Source organism: Diplotaxodon limnothrissa, linkage group LG23, assembly GCF_057381915.1.
Source record: "Diplotaxodon limnothrissa isolate DT_005_m linkage group LG23, D_limnothrissa_male_GT1.1, whole genome shotgun sequence".
In the NCBI taxonomy this organism is placed as follows: domain Eukaryota; kingdom Metazoa; phylum Chordata; class Actinopteri; order Cichliformes; family Cichlidae; genus Diplotaxodon; species Diplotaxodon limnothrissa.
The window spans coordinates 49106748-49133186 of NC_140617.1; the positions used below are offsets into that span (position 1 = coordinate 49106748).

The 26439-nt window shown below is 40.5% G+C and overlaps 1 protein-coding gene across 1 annotated transcript in view; it reads left to right on the forward strand.

Moving 5' to 3' along the window:
* Nucleotides 1–26439, forward strand: part of nlgn4xa (neuroligin 4 X-linked a) — a 117168-nt gene that overhangs the window by 15774 nt on the left and 74955 nt on the right. The window contains exon 2 of the mRNA XM_085348754.1: nt 16210–16362. Within this exon, the coding sequence (XP_085204880.1) occupies nt 16210–16362 (153 nt within the window). The remainder of the gene's footprint in view (nt 1–16209; nt 16363–26439) is intronic.

Genomic DNA, 26439 nt, shown 5'->3' on the forward strand with positions numbered 1-26439 from the left:
ACCTTTGTACCATTTAAGCTGTTCATTGGACTTGAATGACTTGAACTGCAATAACTAACTTGAAAAATTGGGCTGTTCTATTAGTTTGACTAAGTTGGTGTTGTTAAGACTTTTTAAACAAGAACAAAGATATACACTTGGGCTTAATTTGGGCTTCTTAAATGCTTATGGCTTAGTTACACCATTTGTAAATGTTGTTTGGGCCATGGATCAAAAGTCTTAACCTAAGTATTGTGCAGAAATAATATCATCAGAGTCATTGTTTTTTACCTTTTTATGATATGACAATGTTTTCATTGTCATATCATATCTTGATCAGTTTGCAATGCAGGGAACGTGTTTTGCATAATAGCTAACACAAATAAACACTTTACAATTAATTAATTAATTTTGGCAGCAAAACTAATATGGTACACATGCTTTCTTTTTACAGGGAGTGCAGAATTATTAGGCAAATGGGTATTTTGTCCACATCATCCTCTTCATGCATGTTGTCTTACTCCAAGCTGTATAGGCTCGAAAGCCTACTACCAATTAAGCATATTAGGTGATGTGCATCTCTGTAATGAGAAGGGGTGTGGTCTAATGACATCAACACCCTATATCAGGTGTGCATAATTATTAGGCAACGTCCTTTCCTTTGGAAAATGGGTCAAAAGAAGGACTTGACAGGCTCAGAAAAGTCAAAAATAGTGAGATATCTTGCAGAGGGATGCAGCAGTCTCAAAATTGCAAAGCTTCTGAAGCGTGATCATCGAACAATCAAGCGTTTCATTCAAAATAGTCAACAGGGTCGCAAGAAGCGTGTGGAAAAACCAAGGCGCAAAATAACTGCCCATGAACTGAGAAAAGTCAAGCGTGCAGCTGCCAAGATGCCACTTGCCACCAGTTTGGCCATATTTCAGAGCTGCAACATCACTGGAGTGCCCAAAAGCACAAGGTGTGCAATACTCAGAGACATGGCCAAGGTAAGAAAGGCTGAAAGACGACCACCACTGAACAAGACACACAAGCTGAAACGTCAAGACTGGGCCAAGAAATATCTCAAGACTGGTTTTTCTAAGGTTTTATGGACTGATGAAATGAGAGTGAGTCTTGATGGGCCAGATGGATGGGCCCGTGGCTGGATTGGTAAAGGGCAGAGAGCTCCAGTCCCACTCAGACGCCAGCAAGGTGGAGGTGGAGTACTGGTTTGGGCTGGTATCATCAAAGATGAGCTTGTGGGGCCTTTTCGGGTTGAGGATGGAGTCAAGCTCAACTCCCAGTCCTACTGCCAGTTTCTGGAAGACACCTTCTTCAAGCAGTGGTACAGGAAGAAGTCTGCATCCTTCAAGAAAAACATGATTTTCATGCAGGACAATGCTCCATCACACGCGTCCAAGTACTCCACAGCGTGGCTGGCAAGAAAGGGTATAAAAGAAGAAAAACTAATGACATGGCCTCCTTGTTCACCTGATCTGAACCCCATTGAGAACCTGTGGTCCATCATCAAATGTGAGATTTACAAGGAGGGAAAACAGTACACCTCTCTGAACAGTGTCTGGGAGGCTGTGGTTGCTGCTGCACGCAATGTTGATGGTGAACAGATCAAAACACTGACAGAATCCATGGATGGCAGGCTTTTGAGTGTCCTTGCAAAGAAAGGTGGCTATATTGGGCGCTGATTTGTTTTTGTTTTGTTTTTGAATGTCAGAAATGTATATTTGTGAATGTGGAGATGTTATATTGGTGTCACTGGTAAAAATAAATAATTGAAATGGGTATATATTTGTTTTTTGTTAAGTTGCCTAATAATTATGCACAGTAATAGTCACCTGCACACACAGATATCCCCCTAAAATAGCTAAAACTAAAAACAAACTAAAAACTACTTCCAAAAACATTCAGCTTTGATATTAATGAGTTTTTTGGGTTCATTGAGAACATGCTTGTTGTTCAATAATAACATTATTCCTCAAAAATACAACTTGCCTAATAATTCTGCACTCCCTGTATAGGCTGTGTATATTTGTTCATGAAGCCTCAAAATCAGAAGAGTAGAAAACATAAAACAGTGATTTTCAAATGCTGCTAAAAGTCATAACTAAAATGTGCCAGTTTCACTTATCATGTGACCGAGTTCTTGCAGGTCGTAGCTGTTTTTCAAGAGTCTCCTAGTTTTTGCTCTCCTTTCAGTATCCTTGAGCAAACTCAAATCCAGGCTTGATCTTTCGGATTAACCTTTTAAATCAGAGGTTTCTCAGGCAAAGGGGTAGCTTTAACCTTCCTCTCGTGTTAGCTTTCTGTTATCATCTCTTATGTTAGCGGGTCGGTTTTGACCCGTGAATTAAATCAGCTATAAAATATACTAAAAACAATAAGTTATCATCCAATTTGTTTCTCATCTCTTGGTTACCTTGTTAGGCTTCCTTATCCATGAAAATGTTGGTTTTAATACCTTTGGTGTGGGCCTCTGGGTCTTTTTTTGTCACTATACCCCTCGATTTCAATTAAAAAAAACTGTAAAATTAACCTCAAGAGAATCATATTAATAAATAAAAGTTTTCTGTGTTACCTGAGTATTACTGAGGGGTATAGGACACATCTCTTAAATAAATCTGTTTTATTGATTTTTTTCATTTTAAGATTAATAACTAAAATGACATCTATGGTGTTACGGGTCAATTCCGACCCATAGACATTTACATCAAGAAAAGACAAAAAAAGTTTGTTTTTTCAGCAGTAGACCTTTAATATAAACTGAAAAAAAGAAAAAGTCCACTCCTCCTTTGTTTTGGTTATAGCCGTGGGTAATTGTGGGCTTTTTATCACTTCCCAATGATACAGCTTCACCTCAGTTTCCTTTGTGAAGTTCTTGTCCGAGGTCATATCTGGTAAAAAATAAAATAAAATATCACAGCTGATATTGTGATCCTGCAGTCCAGTGGTCATATGGAGGACCACACATTTTCATTGTTTCTTCTCAGGGATGCCACTCGCAGCTTTGACTGTGAAAATCTGTACATTCCAGGCATAGTTGGTTTTTGCATCACAGGCTTCCCAGATTTTTCTGCCGTTTTTCCCTGGCTTACTGGGTATACCCATACAGAAAAGAAATAGTAAAAACTTATATGTGATTACTCATGAAAGTGGCCACTTTCATGAGTAAATCATATAAGGCTTACATGATTTACTCATGAAAGTGGCCACTTTCGCATTACTTTCATACATTGTTTTAGTAAGTATCCAAAACATACAAGTTTCATTATATAATTTTTCAAGGGATCTTATATCTGTTTTCACACTTATATGCTTTTCATACAAGTTTCACACAAGACAGATACAAACTTTATAAGATTTATATATATCTTTTCCATATGGGTATATTGCCGGAAGGGGCATTTTCCTCAAAAAGTGGACAAGACGTTCATCCACTGTCACTGGCCCTGGGATGAACATCAGTGGTAGAAGCTGCACCCATCTCTCCCAGACATCCCTGATGGGAGCAAGCTTGTCAGACCTCGGTCTGGTCTCTCTGTTGTCAAATCTGAGGACTCTTGAATCAAAATGATATCAAATGTCTGAAGTGACATCGTTGCCCAGAAAATGTTTCTGCCTGTCGATGCATCCCATAGACAATCAGTGGCCTCATTGCAGCATCTGTACACTCCAGCAAGAACAATGAAAGCATCCAGGTATTCCTCATCATGTCGCCATGGACTTTTTTTCCTTCAAGGTTTATCATAGTAATGATGATTCTTTCTAGTGACAATGGCATAAATATCTCAAAACATCTCTTGATGTCACTGACTTTGGTCAGAGCAAACCTTGTGATTCCAGGGGTCATTTTGATGACATTTGCAGCAGCTGCCCTGCCATGTACATCATGAGGTACTGAGCTCCAAAAGATCTTACCATTTTTGGACTTGAATCTTTCAGCAGGAGTAGCTTCAGCACCAGCGACCTCCACCTCTGATCAGATGTGTCTGTGTCTTCTGGATGATAGTCCACATTGCCTTCTTCCGTAGAAACCTGCCCATCTGAATCGCTATGCTGCTCTGTGTCCTCTCCTTCATTTTCACCAAAAATATGATCCTGAACTTAGCTCACTGTGAATCTTCTTCTCATTTTTTGTATGCTGCAAATTGTAAATGTGCACTCTGGAAGTCAAATGGCCACTCAAATAGTGAATTCACCTCACATGCCCGTGTTTATTTTGTTTTGTTTTTGTGCAGGTATACTGCAAAAAACATGAAAAATAAGAATCCCCTAAAGCTCATATGATTAGGAGAGGCGCTTGCTGTAAGTGTTTTAGCTGACAGTGCACTTATGATTTCAGTTTTGGCTTTAATTATTGCTTTATACTCATAATATTATACCTGGGTCGAAACCGACCCTAACAACACAAAGGTCATAATTTCAACTAGGGCATTTTATAATTTAGTGAAAATATTTTTTTTTGTTTTATTTTGTAGAAATAGAGGTTCCTGACAAAGTCAAAAAGCCTTGATACAATAAACAAATGTATGTGATTTTTTTATGCATTTGAAATTTAAAATGGGTCGGTGCCGACCCTAACACGAGAGGAGGGTTAAGTAGGAAGGAGGTCCCTATAATTAAACATCTAAACATCCTTTTGTACATTCTGTCCTTCATTCCTTGGTGCAGCATGAGCGCTAACTTTTGTTGTTTAGAAAGAGAAATTTGTAGCTCTGGAAAAACGTTTGCCACGTGTGTGTGTTTCTTTGTTCCTGTCTTCTATTAACACCTTGCTATGCATGATAATAACCAAACAGCACAGCATCGAGTTCTCTGTGCTGTGTACACAATTATAGATCATATGGAGATTAAAAAGCCAAAGTGCATGTTTCAGTTAAAGGGTACATTGAACTAAAGACATTTCACTTTAGTGTCTTTGCCCACCTTCTCTCTTAGTTAGCCATAGAGTTAGTAAGTCCACAGAAAATTGGCTATGACTAAATGAAACCTAAATATCTTCAGTCATATAATTTCTAATCTGTTTTTGACCAGAAAGCGAGAATAAAATAAGGAACAGTAAAAATGTATCTCATCTTTCAATGCTACCTCCTCTTCCACCAGTTTCTCTGTTCTCAACGACCCACTTTACTCTGTCCCAGTTTGGTCTCATCGCCTCGTCCAGCCCTGCTTTTTACTCTAGTCTTTACTTGCTTAGATTATTTTGCCACAGCAGTAATTCTCTGCTCGACTCAGCAGAATCAAAGGTTCCCTTCCCTCCCTGTTTTCCATGCCTCCCATCACATTCCCCTTCTCCTCCCCAGCTCAGTATCCCATCCCAAATTCTGGATTGGTAATCTATTAGTAAATTAACTGAAATAACTGAACTAAAATGTATGTATTAGCTATCATGAAAGCACAAGCGGGTATCTGTGACAGATGAACCAATTTCAGGAGTAAAGCTTTTTATTGTGTAGTCAACTTGCTTTCTATGAATTTTGGTTGAATAAAATGCTGAAAAAATATTATGAAGTGATACATTTTAAATACTCCGAATGTTTTGTAGGTAACTGTGATTTATTTATTTACTGTTTTATATTAGGATCTTGCAAAAACCTTGCATTTCCTCGGGGGTTTTTATTACATTAGTTTATTGCATTTACCCCAAAGAGGGTTAGCACATTTTACATGACATTAGATGGACCAGTCCACTGGGAGATGATATTTTGATGTTAAAACAGATCTGAAAACACACTATTTGCTGACAGCAGGTGTTGAGAAAAGAGACAAAAGAGCCATATTGGATATCCACCTTTTTAACTGCAAGGGCGAAACACACTGCCTGTGACTATGCACTCAGTAGTTTTCCTACTGAGACACTGCTAGCTCAAATTCACTGTTAAAGAGTAATATACCAGCTAAGTTGAAACATCAGATTTGAATATAGCCTGATGCACCAGGAGAATAGATTGATTTATGCTGAAAGGTCTCGAAAAAGCATCTTCAGGCACTTCTTTGGCTTGCCTGTTTTTTAAGGGAAGCACTCAGGATCGATGCACACTGACTGTTTGAATATCTGCAGTGGCAATTTATTACTCCTGTAGCTCCCCTGTGGTTCCACCTATACCTCAGTGGCTGATGCAACAGGCAGCACTGCAGAGAACCTTTTAGACTTCATCTGCCACAATCACTCTTGAAGTTTGCTTTCAAGCATTAGCTGAACTTTTCTAACAACTGCAAATGAAGTATAAAGACAGTTTCACACTTTTTTATTGTGTTGCATGATTAGGAAAGCATTGTGATGAGTCTAGAGTATAGTGGCTTCACAGAAACCAGTTCATTGGCCAAGGCTTCAAACTGCCATCCAGTCGAGTATCCAGACATTTACTACATCCAGGTTTAGCTACCAATGTCCTAAAGTAAGAAACCAAAGGACTCTTCCAAGAGGCTGCGTTCAACAAAGTTTTTGACATGCAACATTTGACATGCTGATAACTTTGGGAGCGCTGGGGTCTTTATGTCGGCCTTATTAAAGTCACCTGCAATTATGTGAACACCGTCCGGGGATGAGGGATCTGGCATTGGAGAGATAGAGGCTTGGCAGAGGTGGCTTGTGTGGTTGGTTTTTTAGCCTCAGCAAGGCCCTGGCGGGTGTAGAAAGGAGTACTGAGACGGAGAGTGTGCGCCGCCATCTTTAGGTAACACTCTGCCTGTTGCCTTCTTATTAAATCATTTTTTAAAATAATTTTTAAAAATATTTTTTCAACTAGGGGCGATCGTGGCTCAGATTTGGGAGTTCGTCTTGTAATCGGAAGGTTGATGGTTCGAGCCCTGGCTCTGACAGTCTCGGTCGTTGTGTCCTATCACTCCTGAGAGAGGAGGTTATATCACTGTGATTGCAGTGATAGTGGTGCGATGGAGATGCACTTTACAGAGTTTCCATTAACCATCTTCCACTGCCAACAGCAGAAAAAGCTGAAGGACCCCTCCACCCCACTACACTACCCCAAACATTACCCCACTCGCTTCACTCTCTTCAGCCTCCACACCCATATAAAATGAGTAATGTGTGCAACACGCGCAGCCAGTAGAAGAATATATTCTCTCCCCAGCCTGGATGGCAGTGATGAATGTGTGGGACAAAGTTGCTGCACAGTCACCCCGGCAGCTCCACATGCCCAAGAGAGTACAGAGAGCCAGAGATAGTAAGAACAGGGCAGAGAGAGGAGTACTTGAAGCACTTTGATTTCTTTAATTCTAAGTGCATTCCAAGCTGACAGGATTGGGACATGGTGCCCCAAGACCACCTCTCCTTCTCCAGTCATAAAACACAGCTCTAAATCTATGGGCTTCTCTCTGTTGGATAAAAGTGCCCTGAGTGCATTCACTCACCTCCTCCTTCTCTCAGACTTCTGACTCCACTGGTGCAATACACCAGAAGAGATGGGTAGTACCGGTTTGTCTGTTAGTTTGATGGAGAGCCAACAAATAGTTTTGCCTGAGCCCACAGAGGCCTGAAGCGACCATCAGATGTCTATCAGTTAGAGCCTATGACAGTGGCAGTTGTTTTTTCCGCAGCTGCCTCTTCAAGGTTGTTTCCACCACCCACACTGTTCCACTGGGCCTCTACTAGTGTGGAGCTGAGTGATAAACAGGAACACACTAACACCACGCAGCCATCATGGCCCTGTAATTAACAGGCCTGCTTTTATGCATAGTAAGTCCAAGGTTGGTTTTGGGTGTCAGCGCCAGTTCCTTCTGAGAGTTTTGATGCAGAGACATTAGCAAATCTAAGGTACAAATTCACAGCAGAGATTAATAACCTCTCTCCGTGGGCTGCTCTCCACTGCTTCACTTCATTGTTTTCTATGCAGAGGAGTGGAGTGATACACTCCTCCTGCTCCATGCCCACCTGCCCGCCTGCCTACATTTGTAGCAAGCTTACTGGCATGCCTCATACATACAGCCGTGTGCTTTCCACACAGCTTACAGGAATTGAAGAACAGACCAGTAAGTGACCAGTTTTAGCTGCCGCTGACATCTTTGTTTTTAGCCAAATCGGATAGACTCATCCACACTAACTGGTCTGTTTAGATGGTTGTGATGACAATGGAAAGAAAATTAAGAATACTGAAATGTGAAACATTAGGATTTAAAACATTTCACTCATTCAGATGACACAGAGTGGTTAATAGTTCTACACAGCAAATTCAAAAGTGTTAAATGTTTTGGTGTTAATGGTCTTCTTGCAAAAGTAGAGTTAATTTTACTCTAAGCAGAGTCACATTCTTTTAATGTAACTCTGAGGTGTAAAATGATAGTAGTTAAAATCGAGTGTTAAAAATGAGTGTTTCTCTGTCAAATCTGGAGGTGTTACAATGGAAACATTAACTCTTGACCTCTTAACTCTGAACTCCTAGAGGGGCTATGACACCAACAGAGTAAATTCACAGACTCCGCCCCCAGCACGGCTCCAATCGAAGCTGAAGTGAAGCCGTTTCAGAACATTTTGCTCTACATATTTAAGTTGTTTGCCATCCTTGGTAAGTCATTTTTTCAAAGATTGTTTCAATTATTATTATTAGCTTTTACTTCTGTGGCTCTTTGGAGTTGAGACAAAGCTGTGTGAAAGGCATTAGCCATGTTGCTCGCTGATAGCATAATATTCTGTTTTAGCTAGCTGAAAGGTATTGTTTGCGGGCAAATACCACAGCCTTGAAAAAAAGCTTGCATGTGAATTTTCAGTCAAACTTTTGGTCAAATACACCTAAAACAATGTCTAGAATGTGAAATGTTGGTATAATGGTGCTACTTGAAGCCTGAAAACGATCGCCCATAAAAAGAACGAGCAAACAGCAGTAGCAGACGTCCTGACTGGATTCTACGTTAGCATAGATCCCTCCAGAGTTTTGTGCACACGGTTTAGGTAAAAATTAAAAAGGTTGAGGTTTTACATTTAGTTCAGTATTACCTGTTGCCTGTGTCTTTGTCTTTTGGGAAAATACTTTACACAAGTAATGGCTCAAAGAGGATTCCTTTTTTTTTTTTTACTGTGCTGCAATTGTTTACTGGATTATTTGTGCCATTAATTAATGTCAACTAATTTTTATTCGATCTCCGCACAGGATATGCTTGTGAAGATGGAATATGGGGGAGAGCAGAAGTGCGTTGCAGTTCCACAAAGGGATGAATGAAGGACATGCATATTGTATTGAAGAAATAAGTGATGAGAATGCTGTTATTTGCATTTGCCATGTCAGACCTTTTGATAAACAAAATTCTAATGAAAGTGAGAACATGTATACTGTTACATCTTTCAGAAAATGTTTTGAAATTGTGGTGCACAGTTCAGAATAAATGTTTTTCAAAAACCATTGCATCTTTTTAGTAAATGTTTATTTCCAAAAGAAATTTCTAGAAGTTCAGAACAGTAAAATTCCCGCTTTTTAGAATGAATTAGAAGATAACTCTTACGTAGTTAAACTAAAATACTCTTTGAGAGTTAATATATAAACTCTTAACACCAAGTGTTAAATTATCAACTCCAGACAGATTTGGTGTTTAACACTAAATCAGAGTTAACGTACCAACTCTCCAAAAAGAGTTAAATTAACACTCTCTGGTGTGGACCCATATAGACACTTTAATAGTGTTGAAATCAAATCCGACAGTGTTAATTTGGACATGCTGGATTTGCTGTGTATAAATGTTAACCCTTTTTAGTCTATACTTTGTAAGTAAAACCTGAGCCAATTTGAAAGAGCCAAAAAGTCATGAGCAGACAATCTCCATAAAAAATGTCTCGTGCTAGAATAACCTTATTCATCCTGGCTCAAATGATCACAGGTGATCACAGGCCTTGCACTGGAAAGCCTCAGTGAACCTAAGGTGATTTGACAGGACATAAAACTATCAGTAAATTGTCCAGGGGTGGTTGTGTTGTTTAGGTTCTTCAGCATGTAACACATAACACAATATTGTGTTAACTAATCATCATTTAATTATCATCAAGAATAAAAAAGAAGCAGGCTAACTTTCTATAAGTTAAAATAATATAAAAACATATATATGCTCTCTCAAACAGAAGCTTTTACTAAGATGTTTGGAAGTATATAAAGGCTTCTATCTGTCAGTATATGCAGAATCATTACTTTCAGATGTTTAGTTGGTCACCTCTACTCCCAGTTCAGTATTTTCCTCAGTAGCTGCTTTCATCGAAATGACATCTGGGAGAGTTTGCAGCAGTCTAGTCAGCAGGGCCATTGATAATGTGTTCGTTCGGCTGTTGGACACTGAGAACTGTTATAGTGCAGCAGATGCTGGGCAATGTGAGGACAGCACTGATAACTCCATTCTAGAGTTTTTGCCCTTGGGTTAATAGAAGTGATGTGTCCACTAACGCTTTCCTGTGTCAGTGGCAGCAGAGTGCTCCCAGAGTACTCTCAGATATTTTCTTGTTAAAATATGCTGAGGTCCAGACGAAGAAGCTGCTGCTGAGCGATTTATTGCAGACCTTGCTTTTTCTGACTGGTTGCATCTCATTCCATCTTCTTTTATGCAAAGGACCCGCTCTTAATTTATAATGACCACCTACACATGTACTAATCATGCTGCTTAATCACAGCTGGGCAGCTTCATAAACACGGTATTCATCTGGCCTGATTGCCATGCTGCCTGTGCATTATATAAAGAACAAAAGGAGGAGGTGGGAGAGCAGACAGATATAGAGATTACTGGGTAAAAGCCAGCAGGTGTGCTCGAGAATGTCAAACCATATCTCCAGCACAACACTCCTCAAATGTCCACTTTAAAATGGGCTGGTACTTAAATGGAAGGGTCCTACTAAAGAAGAGAAAGGTCAAACTAATGTCCCCGCTGTACACACTATAATAGTTTTTAGAACTTGCATATTGATTGTATGATCTAAACTGAATATTACACAACTGCAAAAGGTTTTCACAGGACTCTGTGCATGTGGAAAACTAAGGACACTGTTGCTGCGTCTGCAGGAATGAAGCTAACACATCTATAAACACAAAGGTTTGCTGGTCAGGAGCATTCGGGTGTGTGTTAGCCCAGGAAATTCAGCCCAAGCCAGAGGTCAAAGGTCAGAGTAATTGCAAAAACAGGTTTGCAGTAATGAACTGCTTCTGGAATAATGTTCGGAGGACAGGTGAGGAGGGGGGATGTTTGGCTACAACACACGATTTTCCATCACAAAGTATTCTAGAGAAAAGGAAATCTGCCCCACAGCTACAGCTCGGCTAAAATTGGGTCATGAAACAGCAGAATGAGCACAACAACAAATCTACAAGGGAGTTACACAGAGGCTAGCTAGCCTAGCCAGTGTACAATGCTGTTATAGCTCTTAGACGCTTGCAAAGAAAAGCATCTGGACTTCTTTAAGTTACTTGAAGACGTTTCACCTCTCATCCGAGAAGCTTCTTCAGTTCTAAGGTCAAATGGTGGAGAGTCCCAGATATAAACCTAGTGGGAGTTTCCCCCCACAGAGGGACAAAAGGACCCCCTGATGATCCTTTAGCCATGTCCTTGAATGTGTCCAGAAAGACACTGGGGCCAGACCACTTTTACATCTGAAAACTATTTTATCAAAATGCAGGAGGCAGAAAATAGGGATGCAGTCTGCAGCATGGATATGGATATTACTTATATTTTTATTGCACAAAAGGGCGAGGGCATGATGGTGAAGTGCAAACTGCATCCAGGACGGAAACAACTGCATTATGCTGCAAACACATCTTTGGCTCACTGAGAGAGTAAAAGGATTTATTATTGTCTGTGAAGGTTCTCAGTCATCCAGGTCATCGTAGTCAAAGGAGCTTGCAAAGAAAAGCGTCTGGACTTCTTTAAGTTGCTTGAAGACGTTTCACCTCTCATCCGAGAAGTTTCTTCAGTTCTAAGGTCAAATGGTGGAGAGTCCCAGATATAAACCTAGTGGGAGTTTCCCCCCACAGAGGGAGAAAAGGACCCCCTGATGATCCTTTAATCACCTGAGCCAAGGTGGGAAACTGGGCGTGGGTCCCAATCAGCCAGAGTTTCGGGTGAGCTCATTGTGAAACCTGGCCCCACCTTATCATGCGAATTCCTGAGGTCAGATGGCCCAGGATGTGAGTGGGCATTAAGGCGTCTGGGAAGGATCTCAAAACTGGATTATAGATGGCAGAGAGTTGGTGTCGTAAACCCCGCCTCTGTTCAAAGATGGTCGCTCACAGTGGACATAGAAGCTTCTTTCACTCCTCTTTCAAACCATCTGTCCTCTCTGTCCAAAATGTGAACGTTGGCATCCTCAAAGAGTGACCTTTGACCTTTAGATGCAGATGGACTGCTGAGTCTTGTCCTGTGGAGGTGGCTCTTCTGTGTTGTGCCATGCGCTTGTGAAGTGGCTGTTTGGTCTCTCCAATGTAGAGGTCTGGGCATTCCTCGCTGCACTGTACAGCATACACCACATTGTTAAGTCTGTGTTTTGGAGTTTTGTCTTTGTGATGAACCAGTTTCTGTCTGAGTGTGTTGCTGGGTCTGAAATACACTGGGATGTCGTGCTTGGAGAAAACTCTCCTGAGTTTCTCTGATACACCGGCTACATAGGGGATGACAATGTTGTTGCGTCTGTCCTTCTTATCCTCCCTCGCTGGTGTCTGGTCTTCTTTTCTGTGCCTCTTTGCTGACTTTAAGAACGCCCATTTAGGATAGCCGCACGTTTTGAGTGCTTCCTTTACATGTGTGTGTTCCTTCTTTTTTCCTTCAGGCTTAGAGGGAACATGTTCTGCCCGGTGGTGTAGGGTCCTGATTACTCCAAGTTTGTGTTCAGAGGGTGATGGGAGTCAAAGAGGAGGTACTGGTCCGTGTGTGTGGGCTTCCGGTAAACTTCGATGTTGAGGTTGCCGTTCTCTTCAATGTGCACGGCGCAGTCCAGGAAAGGCAAACAGTCGTCCTTTGTGTCTTCCCTGGTGAACTTGATGTTTTTATCCACAGCGTTAATGTGCGCAGTGAAGGATTCCACTTCTTGTGTCTTGATTTTGACCCAGGTGTCGTCTACATATCTGTACCAGTGGCTGGGTACTCTTCCTTTGAAAGAGTCAAGAGCCTTCCTTTCCACTTCCTCCATGTAAAGGTTGGCTACAATAGGTGACACGGGGGAGCCCATGGCACAGCCATGTTTTTGTCTGTAAAAGCCTTCGTTGTATTTGAAGTATGTGGTGGTGAGGCAGAGGTCTAACAGTGTGCAGGTCTGATCGGGGGTGAAGTTGGTCCTGTCCTCCAAGGAGCTGTCAGGCGATTAGAGGATCATCAGGGGTAGAGCCGGCTCCTTATCGCGAACCGTCACGTGGGTTGTATTTTTTTTTTTCTTCTCTCACCCTCTCTCTCGCACTTTTTTCCCGCTTCACTCTGCACGCCAGCCTTGTGCTTTACGCTGGGCAGAGGGGGGAGGGGCGGTAGTTACACTCAGTAGCACAGGATCAGAGCCAGAGGGAGAGAGAGAGAAAGAGAGCCAGGGACAACAACGTCACATTAGAAAGGTATAGTAATCATCCACAGCTATTTTCGGTTGCAGATGATAAAGGATTGAGAAAGTTTATTCATGCAGGTCCATATGACAGAGAATATGCATGTTCTTTTTGTTTTCATATTATAATTTATATTTAATTGTGTTGTGGTTTGCAGTGTTTTGTGTTGTTTCACTTTAAATTTGTAAAAGGAAAAAGCTGAAAATTTAAATAGTTAAAAGTTGAAATGTGAATAGTTGATTTTTGTATTATATGATTTATTTATTACATTTTATATGGAGTGAATAAATAAAAGTATATTTACGGTGGCCCCTAGAGACAAAGCACATACAAACTTCAAATCAAGTACGAACTCTGAAGCATGTACAAACTCCAAAACACGTACAAACTCCAAAACACGTAAAAACTGAAAACACGTACAAAACACAACAGAAGTGCTCCAGGATGCTGGGCGCAGTGTTGAGCTTTTGTTATCTTGTGGCTACACAAGCCAGCAAGTACCAACGACCGGATTTGGTGTGTGGTAGTAACAGGTAAATGAACATTTTTTTTTTTAATTATTTGAATATATATGAGTGCCTGTGTATAAATACACAAACAATGCACACATGCTTTCAATTGTGTAATTTAAGTGATCTAGTAGCTCTTTTTGGAAGTTCAGTTCATGCTAGAAATGTGTTTTGGAGTTTGTACGTGTTTTGTCTCTAGGGGCCACTGCATATATTTATATATAAACATATATAAATAAAACCACTTTTTTTTACGTTAGTAATTCCTTTTGTGCATAATTTTATATTATTGTTAATAATAAATTAATTAAAGCAACAAAACAACCCGAAGAGCCGGTTCGGAGCCGAAAGAGCCGGCTCTTTTTAGTGAGCCGAACCGAAAGAGCCGGATCTCTAAAAAGAGCCGGAAATCCCATCACTAATCAGGGGGTCCTTTTGTCCCTCTGTGGGGGGAAACTCCCACTAGGTTTATATCTGGGACTCTCCACCATTTGACCTTAGAACTGAAGAAACTTCTCGGATGAGAGGTGAAACGTCTTCAAGCAACTTAGAGAAGTCCAGACGCTTTTCTTTGCAAGCTGCTTTGACTACGATGACCTGGATGACTGAGAACCTTCACAGACATGTTATAGAGCTAGTTTATCACTTTAAAATGACAACACTGCACTAAAACTCTTCTTATCAATAGTTAAACAATTTACAGTGGTCATATGTTCATTACAGTGGATGCACAGATGTTAATGCACAATAATCATATAGGATGCTGTGCATTAAAACCCACCTCAGCCAATCTGTCATCAGTTCAACACTTCCAGTGGCATTTATCCACAGATGTGGTTATTTTGACAAATGGAATTAGGTACAAAATAAACAGCAGTTGTTAAAGTCCAGACCTCAACTCAATACTGTGGCAGGACCTGCTGAATCACAGTATGGAACAGAACTGCACAGAGCCACGTGAAAACTTTAACACAACGTACATGTTTGCTTCCTGCCAACAGTAACCAGCAATTCTTACCACAGAGAAATGACTCTCAGACAGTGTTCAATGAAACCAAAGTGAATTATGTAGTAACTGTAAAAGTTATCGACATAACTGTGTTGTCGTCATAGAGCAGTCACACTATATTGATGTATTTGCTTTGTGATATAAAAGCTACCAGATGAATTTCCAGTCAAATGCACAATTTGTTGTCATATTTTCTACTGAAATGTAAAAAATAACATTGAATATCCAGTTTAGTGAACAGAAAGGTGCCATGCTACACAACGTGAGCAGTAGTGCTTGCTACTACAAGAGTCAGTCAGTCTATTACACCAAATTCATACCATGCATTTATCTGTGCCTACTGGGTAAATGCACAAGTTCAGAACTTTGTCCAAGGATACTTTGACACATGAACTGGAGGAGCCACGGATCTTATTTTGAGGAATGACCTTTTACACTTTACAGCATTCTGCTAACCATACACACAATAATCTGTGTATCGTATAGTATGGTAACACTATAGTCATTACCCTCATAATCTTTCAGCCCCTGAAACAGGGAAGTTTGAGTTTTTTAAATTGTTATTTCAAAAAGCAGAGCCTTGTGATTCAAACGATGTAAACCACTTTCAGTTTGAAAGTTTCACATTAAGTGAAATATAAGAACCCAACAGTGGATCATGACACTGTCAATATGGGGCCCCGCAATTAAAACATAGTGGTTGCCTTAAGGTCTTTAAAGCATCTGATGCTTTGATGTAATCTCTTTCCACTAATGACAAACAAATGTGCACTTCACTGAAGTGCCACACAGTCGGCCTGGAGCCCTTTATGGTCTGGGAAGTTAGAGAAACGTTGTCATCTTTGCATACATTTGATTTGTGCTTCCTGTTCTCCTAAAACACATTAAAATAGTATATGTTATATGTTCTCATACTGTCTTTAGAACAGATCATAAAACAAAAGCGAAACACTGAATATTAGCTCAGATTATTTGTTTATCTAGTCTGTTTAGTTGTTTTAGTAACCTCAGTAAAACATTATTGTGCGCTTCCTGATTTTTGTAGGTTCAGGTGCCAATATAGCACTGAAAACACTTTTAGTGTATTTGTTTAAAAGTTGTAAACAAAATAAAATGTAATCACATTCTGCATGAAAACGAGTTCCTGATTTTAAAAAAATCATTGGGTTCAATTAAAAAAGACATTTTTGTTGTATTTTCTTATCTACAGATATCCACGATGAGAACGGGTTAAAGCCAGTCATGGTTTACATCCACGGAGGATCCTACATGGAGGGAACTGGCAACATGATTGATGGCAGCATCCTGGCCAGCTATGGAAATGTCATCGTCATCACAATCAATTACCGGCTCGGAGTTCTCGGTGAGTCCGCCGCTTTAATTGTGGTGTTTTAACTGGTTTGGAGAAGTGCTGATTGTGGCATAAGTGGTTCATTGATTTATTGATTGATTTGACTGTTTGGCTTCCCCTCTTTCATTAACTGGCTCGCTGTTACATTCAGGGAGCGGGACATTAGAAATGTTCTTCTTTGATCACATATTTATCTTTGAAACTTTTCCTTAAAAATTGATTTGCAGCTGAAATTCATACGTACACAGATATACTTGATACACTATTCCCACTCATCATCGTGGAGTTTTCAAGCTGCAGTTTCTTTTTCCTGTTCTCCAATCCTCCATGTTGCCAGGTTAGGACGTGGTTTGCATTTTTGTCTGTATTCATCTCTGTTTAAAATACCTTTATATCAGTGCAGCCCACATTTCTTATTAGGACAATAACCCTTTTCTTTTTGAGATGAACTATGAAGAGACGTGTTTCTCTGAAAGTATTTTATCAAATTGTAACAACATTCTTTAATTTGGCATGAAAAAACCCTTTAACCTAGCTATCCCAGGTTGTCAGAAGAAAATGTACAAATGAAGACAGATACGCTTTTCCAGGGTCAGATTTCGAGTCAAAGCTGCACTTTTTGTCATTATAGTAATTATTTAAGTCATGATGCAAATGGACAAAGATTTGTGTGCTAAGGCTTGTGTTTGGTGGACCAACTGTGTCAAGATCAAAACAGCTTGCTGACTTGATAATCTTGCTAATGATGAGGTAGGCATAAAGGCACTATGATTTTTCCTTTAGAAAACAACGATGCATGTATATTAAGATGTATGTTGACTTTGTGAATGAGTCTAAAATCATTGGTTTCTCTGATAAACTTTATTACTTGCTTCATTTTTTCCTGATGGCAGCGTGCAACCATTCTGCAGGGATGTACAGTGGTCCCTCGCTATAACGCAGTTCACCTTTCGCAGCCTCGCTGTTTGGCTGATTTTTTTGTGCAATTTTTTTGATATTTTTTTATTTTATTTTTTTGTGCAGCGCATTCTGTTCTGAGTCCTGATTGGCCAAACAGACACAACAATGTCGACGAAACGTCGTCACCTGCGGGCGCCTTTGGTTTCGTTCTATGATACTGGACTTATTTTTCTACGAAGGTTTGAACTTCGAGAGTTTAAACAAGAGAGAAAAGTGTGAAAATGTTCATGCCTGTCTGAGAAAAGTGTGTAAAGTGTGTAGTGAGGGGGTTTTACAGCCTTAAAACATCTATAATAATTGTAAAAAATAAAGCTGGCTACTTCGGGGATTTCAGCTATCGTGGGTTATTTTTACCAGTTACCAGTTTGAATAAGTAGTCCATATTTCTTGTATAGTGTCTTTACAGCATGCATAATATTTATAAATCCCTCATATTTTGGCATCCATGTCTTAGATTTAGATACAAATAACCTGTTTCCACTCAGCATGATTGTAATTGTTCAGTTAGGTAAGATAAGAGGAAGATATTGTGTCTGTGTTCAAACTGCTTTGGAGAAGCATCATACAACTTTGATTTTCCTTTACATCAAGTTTGATGAATTGACTGGTACATCGTCACATACAGGAAATCTCGACCAACTGTTTGTCTAAAGGGTCAGAGTCTCTGCTTCTAAAGACTGTCGCCCTTTTAAAGTGGTGGTGGGCAGACACAGCTAGCTCTACCTGCCTGCAGTGCCTACCCAGCTTCCTCATGTATAGCATTTAACTGAGTAGTCCCACAAGTCAGATTTGTTTACCAGCCAGACTCTCCCCTTAATGACTTGTTGCACTAATTTAGTGACTATGAAAATAAACCTAAAGGATCTGTTAAACCTGATGAAACACATCAAATTAAGTTTTGAAAACAAAGTATAATCTAGTGTGTGCTGTCAATGCTGTTATTTATTTCTCAAGTGACGGCTGCACATTACAGCTCTCAAACGTTGAACTGGATTAAATGATTAAGGGTACTGCCTAATGAAGACGGTGTGGAAATCTTTTTATTTCTTGGCAGATAAATTGACATTTGTTTGACTGACTATTCCAGGTATTCCTGGTATGCGTTCTGTAGGGTTGCCAACTCCCTGAAAAAGAAATAAGGGACACCTCGTGGCCAGGGCTGGGCAACCCAGTTGTCTTCACCCTTCCCAGTGTGGTAGCTCTTTTTTTTGTGTGTGAAATTATTTTTTAACCATTTGACTTGAATTTGATTTAAGCAGATGCATATTCTTTGTGATATGACCGTATGGGAAACAAATGATCATTTAGCCATTTATTTTTAGCTCAAAATGACAACATTAACACAGTAACACAGGCCTCTTTCTTAAACAGAAGCCTGTCATGCTTAACTTTTGAGAATATAAGTAAATCTTTCTTTAAAAGAACTCTGCCCTGCTTAACTTAAAATTATATAAATTAATAGAAAACAATAGAACGAAAAATATTCTTGTAACAGTGCACATATAGTGCATTTAGTACAATTGGCTTCAGTTGAGGTATTATTTCTGCTTTTCTAAAGCTAATCAGCTGCTCCTGTTTGTAAACCCGCTTGTTCCCATGATTACGCATCATAACTCATCATCATTATTCATCTATGTATTACTTTTATGTATTAGTCATCTATTTGTTGTAATCATCTATCCTTGCATTTGTTTATTACACAAAATAAGTTATATTATCACACTTCTGGCCACATAGCGCTGATATTCACTGCACATGCCCATATTAACCTTAACCAGAGGGTTTAAACAACAAACCAGTGTTTACATACCATATCTGCTTCTGCCGTGGCCTGGTGGACAAAAAATTGGTTAAGGGTTCCCCGAGCTTTCACGCCCCTCATGTTCTTCATGTGCCCACCATTAGAAGCATGCCTATGGAAAAAGTGCGCCGGCACACAGTGCAGTGCGCTTTATAGGTGTTATCGTGCACTTTCCCAGCCAGGTGTTTTCCTTTTCCCATTCCTCCCTGTGCTTTTGCAGCCTTTTTTTTCTTTCTCTGAGGGGAACAAACATTGCTGCTCTAATGCTGGGCTTACACTGTGCGGTTTTTGGCCCATTTTGAGCCGATTTTTGAGTCATGCGACCGATTTGGTGATCGGCCCAATTTTGGCCTTCATCGTGCGTGGTGTAGTATACGTGGGGTAACGAGAATTGCTCGTGAGCCGCTCACACTGCTCACGCTCAAACACGTAAACGCTGGTGAAAAAGACGGAGCAGCGGTGCAGCGTGTGATCTGGACACAAGCGATGGAGGCACAACTTGTAGAACTTTGGAAAGCTCATCCGAGCCTTTTCGATGTGGCCTCACAAAATTATCACGACCACAACAACCGTGAAAATAGTTGGATTTACACTGCTGCTCAATCACAGCTGATCAATGTTTTTCATTAGCAATTTAGCAAAGTTGATGGTGGTGGTGTGTCTGTGTGAGTGAAAGACAGAGAGAGAGAGCGACAGATTTTCTGTTATAACCTTCATGTTATGGAGGCACAGTGTGAGCACTCAGGTCGCATCAGAGCATCGGGCGGTATAGTGTGAGACCCTGCATCGTGACCTACCAACTTCTAACCCCTGCGAGTCAATCGTGCAGTTTGAAAATCGCACAGTGTCTGCCCAGCTTTAGGTGTACTGTCGTCCGAGACTTGCACCGCAGTGTCGGCGTTTGTTTCCCCGCTGGCCATGCTTGTTGTTGTGGTCATCTGTTGTCTTCCAATATTTTCTCTGTAAGCGACCTTTCCTCGACCAATGAGATGAGCTGTAATCCGACTTGTCATACTCAAATTGTCATAAGTGTGCTGTCAGCTCATTGGTCACAAAGCAGGAGAGGGGCTGGGAATTATGTTTTCAAACAAAGTGTTAATTGCATTAACATTTATAGACTACTTTTGATTCTCACTGTATTACGGGACAAAGTGCGTCCCTTATTAGCTCAATACGGGACGTGTGCTTTTGTTTCGAAATACGGGACGATTCCGTTTTTTAAGGGACGGTTGGCAACCCTAGCGTTCTGTGTTCGAGTAGCAGCAGATTAGCATTGAGTAGCACACCATGCTCTAAATCAACAAATTACATACATACATTTGTTGGGTCTGCGCTTCCACAGGCCCCGCTGGTTTAGAAACGTATTCCCGTTAACGACAAGGAAGCAAGACAATCAGCAATCGATCGATTTTTCTTGCGAGAAAGGGAGGCTGGTCGGAACCAGGCTCTTGGAGCTAAACGCTCCTCACCCGTCTCCTAGCCAGCTTCAAATAAACAGCCTTCCTTGCCGCCTTTTATTGAAAACAGTTACAATACACACAAGCACCACCCATTGTAAAACCCGCCTATGGTTCTAAAAGGCACCATGTGTGTGCACGTGTAAGCACGTGTGTGTATGTGTGTGTGTATGCAAGTGCGAGAATGTGTGTGTCTGTATGCATCTGAGTGTTTGTGTTTGGGGGTACGTTTGTGTGACCTCATGCTCACCAAAAGGGTCATAAAGGCAGGAAGTTTACTAACCAAGAAAACAGAACCCTCACATAGGATGTCCCATAATAAAACACTACATCCTCCCCCATCATTCAACAAGCTGGAGAGGTGCTCAGAGACAAAGGGATGTCTTTGATAATGCTGCTTGAGTTAAGACTTTACAAATTTAAGTAACGCTATGACAACATTTAACAATTTAAACCTAACAACGTTCCTGTGAAAATGTTTCACACAATTTCCAGCATAGATGCTACGAACACCACCCCTGACATGAAACAGCTCAAGTTGTTCATTTCACACCTTGATAAGCAGCTTTATGTGGCTGCTTCACCTAATCGCTAATGTTATGTTAAGTAAATCCATATAACAGAAAGAATATCCGGTCGTTAAGTGATGACGTGATGACGTGACGAATCGTACTTCCGGGTCTAAAGTAGTCTGCGTTTAATATGGCTTTTGTGTTGTTAACATGTTTAATGTTTTGTATTTTCTTCTATTTAATCTCAAAAAGCTCCTAAAACAGTCAGTGATCCCTGTTGACCTCCCTCGGCTTTTATTACCACTAATCATTTATTTAAGCTCAGTTTTTAAAACCTTAGGATGTAACTACAGCCCAGCCCATGCAGCAGTATATGAATGACTAACCTCGTATTGTGGATGGATTATCTCAGTTGTTCTCCTGGCTGAAGTTTGGTCCTTTTACAGCATCCTGCCATGCGATTACATTTGTTCCTGACCACCGAGAACACTCACGTTAACTTTTATCGAGTGGAAAAACAGTTAGCTTGTTTATATTATGCTAACATAGCTGTGTCGCTAGCGGTCACGTAGCACATCATTATATACCAGCTAGCCCAACTTCAGTAACCCTACAAACGTCACTGCTGTTTAGTTTTCTGTCCTCATTTATGCTGGAAGTGATAACAGAGCTGTACGTTTTAATTTGTTTCCAAAACCCCGCAGTCAGGACATGCTATATTGTATTTAGATAGAAGCTAGCGAGCTAACTCCCTGCTAACTTCTAACTCTGTTAAATGTCATAAATTCCATTTTCATGGATGCCTGGATGTTAAACTCAATAGTTACACCTGGTAGAGCAGAACGCTGCAGCGGAGTTTAGGCCCAGACACGGCTAGTGATGTCAGACTTAACAACCGGATTGAGTGTGAGTATGTTGAACTTGTTACCATGTTACCATGGCGATTTACCCCAGTAAGAAGTGAAATGCTTTCATAGTACTGAAAACCCAGGGTTACCCCTGAAGTTACCTGGACAAGCCAAAATCCTGCTGGTAGTAGAAGCCTGGAAGTCCCTGGAAATTGTTAGGATAAGAGCAGCTACAAGTGCATTGGACAAACCATATATGATGATCTCCTACAGGCTAGCATCTGCTCATCAGATCAGTGAAGTACAGAATGCAGCACTAAATAGTAAAAACAGCAGCCAGTCTGAAACCAAGGAGGAAAGTAGCTAGAGTAGTTAGCTATACACCTACCAAGCTGTTAAGATAGTTTTGCATAATTTGTACACAAAATGTGTACATAAATATCTGACATGTAACAGATGAATTATCGATGTAAACCTGTTGCTGCAACCTCCCTGGCCTTTAGTTCCTCACAACCATCTGTGCTTCAGCTGTAGGTGTATAACTTGAAGTCACATGGTGATCATGGCTTGCATGTAGAAAAGCTACAGGCCGCAGAAATAGACTATCGAATGTTTGCAGATCAGGGACCCACATATGAACCCCAGTCAGACTGGTCTGGTAGGACCTTTGCTCTTTTCAGTGTCTCATGTTGTCGTGTTTATTCCTGTGCTTGAAATTTTCAGGCAGAGCCCAACAAGAACCCTGTCTAACACGTCGTTAGAAAAACTTCCATAGGTGTTCAACGGAGCTGAGATCTTATTGTTACAAAGGCTATAACATGGGATTTCAATTATTTGCATATTGTTCTTAAATGTGTCACTCATCTGTACATATGGATGAGTGAAACTTGTCTTGACACCAGTTGTTGTTCACTTCTGATGAAGCTGTTTTCAACAACCACCTTGTTATACAGATACACACAAATATAAAACACTTATCTCGGTGTTAAATATCAAATTTCCTTCATGGTTGTTGTTTCCGGGTTTGAATTGAAAGTGCGCTCCATATGGTTTGTTTGCTGTTTGCATGAGGTGTGTTGTTTAGTGAAGTGAAGCCACAGTATATCCTTATGAACGCTGCCGCTGCTCTGCTGCACTGTGCCGTGCTTTGCTCTGCTTACCATTTGTTATAAGGCCGAGCTGTCTGCACCAGTCTCTATATTTAGTTTCCTGGGAGCCGGGGGGAAAAGGTGTTCTGGAAAAGTGTGCACTGCAGAGAGGAAAAAAGAGAAGAGGAGAGAGACAGAGAATGAGAAAAAGAGGGAGAGAATACAGATGAAAAAACAGATAAAGACAACGGATGAAGGAGAACATTAGGACAAATAACAAAAAGACAGTCAGAATGGCAGCGTAGCCAGAAAGATGATTCTGTTCAGCTTTCAGCAGAATCACCTTTCTGGATTAACCATGCACCCAGACATTCAAATACTAAAATCTTTATGTAACAAAGAAAAAAAAAGGGAAAAAAATCACTCATGAGCATCAATCTGGTTACTTAAGCATCGTAGAGTGGCATTATGAACAAACTGGTGACAGTTCTGTGTTTGTTACTTTGTTTCTTTTCCTACAGAGAATGGAACGTCTTAGGGTTTGACTGGATTGATTTTTAAGATTTCTATCATCATCCTGCTCTATTAAAAAGTGTTTCCCAATACAGCTAAATTATTCTGTTACATTTAGGAGAAAGCAAAGTGATGCAAAAGTCAAAGATTCAGTTCCATGAAAACCATCTGATTTAAAATGCCTCAACAAGCTTACTACCAAGAACTACAGAGAGAGTTTCTCCCAAACTGACTGACTGTTCATTTCAGTTTAAAATCCTTCACTTGAAACAAACCCCATCTAGTTTTCAATTCAAAAAGGTTTTTTAATATAGTGCTAAATCACAACAATAATCATCTCAAGGCACTTTATGTGTCAAGTTCAAAAAAGAAAGTATAGGAAGGCTTATGGCCTCGCCACCATGAGTACGCCTGATCTCAGAAGCTAAGCGGTATGGGGCCTCGTTCGTACTTGGATGGGAAGCCATCTGGAAATACCAAATACTGCAAGCTTTGGGGCGTTTCTGTGGCTCAGAGGTACAGCGGATTGTCTATTTGGAAAGTTGGTGGTTTGATCCCCGACTACTGCATTTTGCATTTGTCCTTGCTGAACCCCAAACTGCCCCCAATACCTACATCAGCATGTGAGTGTGTGAACGTTTACTTAAAGTGTTAGGTACTTGTATGAATGTGGGTGAGTAAGAAAGTGCTGTGGGTGGAGTCCACAGTGCAAATGAAATCCTACAGTCTGAGCCAAAAAACCCACAGACACAAGTGAGGAATCGTTCAGGGTCACTGGATCACCCCTAACTGCAGGTTTTATCAAGTTTTGATCCTATATATCTTCCAAAGACCCCTGTATACTGCATCAAGCAAAAAGAGCCCACTGAGAGCACAGCCTTACTTGTGATTCCTGAGTTTCCAAAAGTAGAATGGGAGCGCTTCAGCTATCAGGCCTGTCTTCTGTGGAGCCAGCTCCCAGTTGGGATTCAGAATGTCCCATTTGCTTTTAACAGTGGGCTTAAAATTTCACTTTTTGAGTATAAAAAGAAAAAAGCTTACACTCAGGAATGATTAGGGTGACCCTGAATCATATTCTAGACCTTAGGCTCAGCCCACTGGACCTCTAATGCACTGTTTTTGACCCTCCAGTGCTTCTTAGGGTTAGGGTTAGGGGTTACTTCTATTCTATGCCATTAACTTGTGTTTGCTCTCTCTCGCAGTTTTTTTATTTTGTTGTTTTGTATTCTCTCTGTGCACTCTTTTCCAACTTTTCTTTCCCTTCCTCTCCCAGTCAATTATGAGAGACTGTTAAAGACCCTTTGTGCCCAACCATCGTCAACTATCTCTCTCTAACTAGGGAATTCAGCGAAAGCATCCTGTTCATTTGACATTGTACCTGCATAATTATTCAAAAATGTCTTCCAGGCTATCGGTCCATATCTGCTCACTCTAATCCACTCTTCACTGGCGTCTGGTATAGTTCTGGTTTATTTTAAAAATGCTGCTATTCTCCCACTTTTACAAAAACCTCAGCTAGACCCTTCTCTTTTGAGCAGCTACAGACCAATCTCCAAATTACCATTAATTGCTAAGCTTCTAGAAAATGTTGTGGCTAAGCAGCTTATAGCAGCTCTTGAAAACCACAGCATTGCACTAAGTTTCAGTCCGGCTTTCGCAGAGCTCACTCCATGGAAACAGCCCTTCTTTGGGTCTCAAGTGACATTTTGATGAGTAATGATGCAGGAAAATGATCTGTTCTGCTTATGTTGGACCTCGCGTCGGTGTTTGACACAGTTGACCACCACATCCTGCTTGAAAGGCTTAAACATTGGGTTGGTCTACCTGGAGCTGCCTTGGAGTGGCTCTCATATCTACATCACCGACGTTTTTCTGTGGTGGTCTCTGATTTTAGGTCATCCTCTACCTCCCTAACTTGTGCTGTCCCTCGGGGTTTGGTTTTGGAGCCTTTATTGTTTTTAGTATGTCTTCTCGCCCTCCAGCATATAATGGGCTCCTTCAAGAACATTTCTTATCACTGTTATGCTGGTGACATTCAGTTGTATGTTTCTTTTAAGCCCCAGGATTTATTGAAGCTTCAGCTTCTGAATGACTGCTTAGATTCTATCAGATGTTGGCTGCAAATTTCCTTCAACTCAACGAGGGGAAAACTGAAGTCCTCGTATGTGCTCCGGACAGATTTTAATCCCAGATAGTGAAAGTCCTTGGTCCTCTCTCGGTCTATGTTAAATCCTCTATCAGGAATTTTGGTGTCACCTTTGACTCGACTCTCGCATTTGGATGGGCATGTGAATTCTCTGGTTCGGTCTTGTTTTTATCATTTAAGAAATGTGGCTGAGTTAGGCACTATTTTATTTTGCTCTGATTGCTATACGTACATTTATTTCTTCGCGCTTCTACTATTGTAACTCACTGCTTATGTGTCTAAGGTTCCCTGGAGCTTCTGCAGGTTGTGCAAAACACTGCAGCTGGGCTTTTGACTAAATCCAGTATTCACATGTGACACCGCTGCTATCTGAGCTACACTGGCTTCTTATTGAACTCAGAGTCCATTTTAAGATCCTGGTTTTGACTGGTCATCTGATCAGGACTTACTTGCTATGAAACAGACTAACATGAGAACTAAGGGTGACAGAGCTTTTGCCACTGTGGCCTGAGACTGTGGACTCAGAACTGTGTTTTTAAAAAACAATTCAAAACTCACCTTTTTAAAACCGCTTTTGGTTCATTTTTGCCTGTTTTATGTTGTCTGTTTCACCTTTATGAATTGTTAACTTAAAGGTGATATATAAATACAATGTTATTTGTTATTAGTTATTTAACACAGGATGGTCTGTAGCGTATTCTATAAAGCACCTGTGAACTGGAACTATATAAATAAAATGACTTTTTATTTAAGAATTGCAATTT